Source organism: Merops nubicus, unplaced genomic scaffold, assembly GCF_000691845.1.
Source record: "Merops nubicus isolate BGI_N331 unplaced genomic scaffold, ASM69184v1 scaffold6218, whole genome shotgun sequence".
NCBI classification, from domain to species: domain Eukaryota; kingdom Metazoa; phylum Chordata; class Aves; order Coraciiformes; family Meropidae; genus Merops; species Merops nubicus.
Window position 1 is genome coordinate 13,221 of NW_008625023.1, and position 5,436 is coordinate 18,656.

General features: G+C 48.2%; 1 protein-coding gene across 1 annotated transcript in view; it reads left to right on the forward strand.

Moving 5' to 3' along the window:
- Nucleotides 1-5,436, forward strand: part of GSN (gelsolin) — a 12,925-nt gene that overhangs the window by 1,580 nt on the left and 5,909 nt on the right. The window contains exons 3-9 of the mRNA XM_008945529.1: nucleotides 549-703; nucleotides 1,810-1,971; nucleotides 2,205-2,354; nucleotides 2,625-2,714; nucleotides 3,672-3,804; nucleotides 4,254-4,342; nucleotides 5,158-5,373. Of these exons, the coding sequence (XP_008943777.1) occupies nucleotides 549-703; nucleotides 1,810-1,971; nucleotides 2,205-2,354; nucleotides 2,625-2,714; nucleotides 3,672-3,804; nucleotides 4,254-4,342; nucleotides 5,158-5,373 (995 nt within the window). The remainder of the gene's footprint in view (nucleotides 1-548; nucleotides 704-1,809; nucleotides 1,972-2,204; nucleotides 2,355-2,624; nucleotides 2,715-3,671; nucleotides 3,805-4,253; nucleotides 4,343-5,157; nucleotides 5,374-5,436) is intronic.

Genomic DNA, 5,436 nt, shown 5'->3' on the forward strand with positions numbered 1-5,436 from the left:
CTGGGAGCCCACAGTGAACTCTGCTCTTCCCTGCACCACCCTTGTCTAGTAAGTGTCACCCAAGGAAGGAAAAAGCAGAACTGGAGGACAGTGTGAATGCAATTTTGGCTTGTATCTGCCATCTGTTGATAGGTTTTCCACACCAAAAAGGTCCAGAGAGGCAAATTTCTGTGGAATTGGTGCCCCACTAGGATCTGCAGCTTTCAAATATCCTGATAATGCCTTCCTGCAGATTCATCTGTCTGAGTGTTTGCTCCATAGCAAGTTTCCTTCCAGGACAGGGTGAAATGGCAAAAGAAAAGTGGACAGTACAGCCACGAGGCAGTGGGGCTGCAGTAGTTACAATGTGTTGTAAGCCTGCCAGAAAAATGCAGAGTTTCTGCTGCTGTTGGGGTCATTACTAGAAAGGTTTGGAGACAGCTATTCTGCAGACCTTCCTGGAAAATAAACTTCCCAGTAATCTGCTCTCTCCCTGGTGTTTTTGCACAGTTGGATGCAGAGGCAGAAACCCTGCATCCCCTCCAAGCTGTTGCCTTTCCCTTTTTTAGGAGATGAGAGCTCTCAGGATGAGCGTGGGGCAGCTGCCATCTTCACGGTCCAGATGGACGACTACCTTCAAGGGAAGGCTGTTCAGCACCGCGAGGTGCAAGGCCATGAGTCCCCCACTTTCCTGGGGTACTTCAAATCTGGCATCAAGTACAAGGTGGGTGATGACTGGGTCTTAGACTACCAGGCTGAATCAAGTTTGCAAGGAATGGCATCCTGCCCACTTTCCAGTTCTCAGCAGAATGAGAATTGCCCTTTTCCCAGTTGTTTAAAAACCATTCTCAACCAGATGTTCTCAATGAGTTGGAACTGACAGGGTGGAGAACAGCAGATCCCAGTGGGAGAACTTTGGCTGAATGGATAATACACAAGCAAAGCCCCAGAAAATTTTAGGAACTGAGGGTTTGTTTTCCTTCGAGAAGCAGAGGAAAGAGCAGTCCCAAGGAGTCTGGAATGAATTTAAGAAACAGCAATCTGAGTTAATGGGAAACGCCCACCCAGTAGATTTAATTTCTCCCCACTTACATAACAGATGGACCTTTCCAGTCTTGTTCTGTACTTAGCCCACCTCCGTAGCACACATAATGTTTTGGTAAAGTAGATGAATAGTACTGGGAGTTACTCTTCTGTCCTATTGCAGCAAAGTGGAGTAGAAGTAGTAAAAACACATGGTCAAGAATGGTTGTGTTTGCTAGGAACCCAGTGGCACAGGTGACACCAGATCAAGTGCTTGCCAGGTGCTTTCCCCATGTCCAAGGCATTCTTAGCCTTTCTGCTTTGCTTATTTCCCACTCATTTGTTGTTAATTTCATTCATTTGAATTTGGTTATGCTTTTTTTTTGAGGATAACTGAAGTTAGTCCTGTTGCCTACACTGACAAGTAATTCCAAGTATCTTTTTATCAGTGGGGAAAGTGGATCCTGAGGTTGGGATAATTTCTGGTAGGCAGGACATACATTGCTCTTCACCCCAGAAGTCAACTGCCTATTAATACCTCAACTTATTGTGATGTTCTTTAAATTTGGAGACCTCCATCTGTATTGTATCAGTGTCCCTTAGGTGCTATGGGAGTGGGTGGCTGGGGTGTACTGGCAGGTAGATGTATACAAAATCCCACCCTGGGCAAACTAGCTCTTCTCAAGCTGCTGCTGCCCCTCTTCCCTGGGAAAGGCAAAAACTGCTTGCTGATAGCAAATCAGTAGGATTCTCACTTTTTCTGAAGCAACAGCACAAGTGTGAATGTGTTCCTTTCCCTTCCCACAGGCTGGTGGTGTGGCTTCAGGCTTCAGACACGTGGTTCCCAACGAGGTAACTGTGCAGAGGCTTCTGCAGGTCAAAGGCAGGCGAACGGTCCGAGCGACAGAGGTCCCTGTGACCTGGGAGAGCTTCAACACAGGGGACTGCTTCATCCTCGACCTCGGCAGTGTAAGTACCACGTCAAAGGGAGGTTCAGGAGACTTTCAGGGGCAGGAGGTGTCTGATACAGTCACATAAGGGTTTTTTCCCACACTTGGCTGAAGTTACCTCAAGCACTGAGCATTCTGAAACACTGTTTAGCCAGCGTTTCAACAGCTTGAAGACCCAGCCAGAGCACTCTCTGCTCTGGAGATGGGGCTGTCACACTCTGACAGCTGCGTGGTCTTTCTCTTCTCCTCCAGAACATCTTCCAGTGGTGTGGCTCCAGCAGCAACCGGCAGGAGCGGCTGAAGGCCACGGTGCTGGCCAAGGGCATCCGCGACAACGAGCGCAACGGGCGCGCCAGGGTCTACGTGTCAGAGGAGGGATCAGAGCGTGAGGAAATGCTCCAGGTTATTTCTTCATCCATTTCTCCATGCTGGGGTGGGAAGGACGGTGTGTGGAGGAAGGGGTGGGATGGGCAGATAGGCTCAGTAGCGTGTGGGTGGGTGGTATAGACACTCAGCTGAAGGCAGACTCGCTCCTCTGCCTCACTGGGTTGTCAGCGTATGTTTTCACTGTCGTTGGTCAAAAGTTTCTTCTACTTGTCCTGCTGGCTGAAGCACCCAGGGAACACAGATCCTCTTGGATTTGCTAGTAATGTTTTTCTCTCTCTCTCACAGGTCCTGGGACCCAAGCCTAGTTTGCCACCAGGAGCTTCTGACGACACCAAAATTGACACAGCCAATAGAAAGCTGGCTAAGCTCTATAAGGTAAGGAGAGACAGGAACACTGACAAATAACCTTTGGAGAATGGAGTGATCTTTGCCAGATAGATGGAGCTGGAATGGCAGAGAGGAGCAGAGCTGATCAGGGTCCTGCTTCTGCCTCACTCTGCTGTTAGCTTTTTATTAGGTATGAACTGTGGTTGGTTCCACTGCATACACACGTGCTGTCTGTTGTCTTTATCACCACTTCTGACTGTAATGAGACAGCTGAGACTTTCCAGGATTTTTTGAGGGAAAGACAGAGTGTGAAAAGTATGGGGGAAAAAAGGGAGAATTCCTTTGTGTTATCAGACATTGTGTTTGTTAGGAAGATGACAGGAAAGAATGGGAAACAGGGAGCCTGAGAGCACGGATCCACCCCCTCCTGCATCCAGGGAGCACGAGGAAGCAATGATTTGGAAGGTGACATTTACTGTCAGCCAGCGTGACTAGAAGAACATCCAAGACTTTCTGGGAGGAATCTTGTCTACAGCAGTCTTTGGAAATGATGTGGTGAATATCTGCCTAGATGGTTTGTAATGTGGACCTTTATCCATTAGGAAGTGCAGGAGCTCAGACTGTTAAACCCGCTTGAGAGGGGGAGGCCTGTTCATGGTAACCAAGACTGACCCCTCCACTTCTTGAGTGCAGTAGGTTTGCTTTAGAAGATAGTTATTGGCTGCTTTTGTGCCAGGGATATTTACCATTTGGGATCAATCTTTTTTTTTTTTTTTTGGTTCCAGCAGTATCTGCTTTCCTAAAAGTGGATTTCCTAAACTTCAGATTATGTTTTTGTCATACTGTTGCTGTGTCAAAGGTATCCTGTTTGAAAAACAATAGTCCCTGAAGCAGCCAGTGCATTCAAATTTATTTCCCTTCCAGTCCCTGAGTTTTGGACTATTGCCATGAAGCTGGAGAGGAACAGTCAGTGCCTTACCTCATTTCTGTGCTGTGTTATCACAGGTCTCCAATGGGGCTGGGAACATGGCAGTCTCCCTGGTGGCAGATGAGAACCCCTTCTCCCAGGCAGCCCTGAATACAGATGACTGCTTCATCCTGGACCATGGCACAGATGGAAAGATCTTTGTTTGGAAAGGTGAGGCTGGGTATGCATGCCTAGGACCTTCATCCAGCTACTAATCCCCCTTTCTTCAGGCTGGGTAGGGGAGTGTACACGTGAAGGTGGTGGTGCTCTTCAGGGCAAGTTTGGATAGCATGAACAATCTCAGAAAAGAGATTCTCTCTCATCTGAAATGTCAGGTGCTGAGGGACAGGGTCTTTGGTGTAGAGAATTAAAGGGAGGGTCCTGGGAACTGGGAATCAAAAATTAAATGGATATAATAAGTAGAAATGCAACTGTGCTCTTTCAGCCATCACAAAAGGCATAAAAGAGAATGAAGAGTTGTCATTTGCTGTTTGGCATCACCAAGCTGGGAGGCTGGGCCCTCCTGCTGTTGCAGAATGTACAAGTACCTGGGACAGTTTCTTCTCTGGGTGCACAGAACTTTTAAAAAGTTGACTCTTTTCTCTCCATTTTCATTAAAGGCAGGAGTGCCAACTCTGAAGAGAAGAAGGCAGCACTGAAAACAGCCTCTGAGTTCATTGATAAGATGGGTTATCCAAAGCATACCCAGGTAATGGCATGCAGCCCACCCCAGACACCACTGGGTTACATTTCTGCTGCTCTGACTGCAGAGTACAGCTCATGGGAAGTGTTGCTGGCAGTCTTGCTGGCAGTCTTGCTGGCAATCTTTCAAGTAGCTCCCTTTCACTGGGGATCTGCTGTACTGCAGGAAGATACTGCAGTGTCCCTTCTGGGCTGGCACTGTCCTTTAAATAACATTTTCTCCAAAGCAACTAAGATTTAACATTTCTTCCTCTCAGACATTTTTTTACCTTTTCCATGACATCTCTCTAAAGAGTGGAAAAGAGAAGGTGTAGATAAACCTGCCCTTGTCCTTAGGGAGGTGATTCTAAAGGCTTAACATCCCTTCAGCCTTCCTGAGAACTCACCTGAGACTGACTCTATATCCCATGGCATATTGAGACCTGTAGTGTTGGTTGTGGTCGTGTGGCCCTTCCAGGTGTCGTTACACAGAGGCTTAAAGATCAGATAACACTGGCTTGAAAGAAACAGATGCCTTCAAACTATGATCCCAAGCAGCAAATGGAGAATTTGTCATGTGTTTTTTCTTTTGGAAAAGATCTGCCCAGGATGGTCATAGCTGGAGGTCCTGTTGATGGCCGTGCCTTTGGTTATGGTGTCAGTAAGCCCTGACCTTGCTCTAGTACCATGTCTTGGTGCCAGGCCTTTCACTGCTGTCCTCTCAGAACTGCACCAGGCAACTCTGTCAGCCTGAAGCCAGGGCTCACGAGAAGCAAGGCAGAGCAGGAGCTGTGTGGGGTGGAGGACGAGGCTGCTCCTGATGGGCTACCTCATTTGTTTCAGGTCCAAGTCCTCCCTGAGAGTGGTGAGACACCCTTGTTTAAGCAATTCTTCAAGAACTGGCGGGACAGGGAGCAGACAGAAGGGCTGGGCCAGGCCTACGTCTCCGGCCACGTTGCCAAGATCGAGAAGGTGCCTTTCGACGCTGCCACTCTGCACAGCTCCAGGGCCATGGCTGCCCAGCACGGCATGGAGGATGATGGCTCTGGCAGGAAACAGGTGAGCAGGGGCAGAGCCCTCTGGAAAGGTTTCCAGAATTTTCTTTGCTACTTGATGGCATTC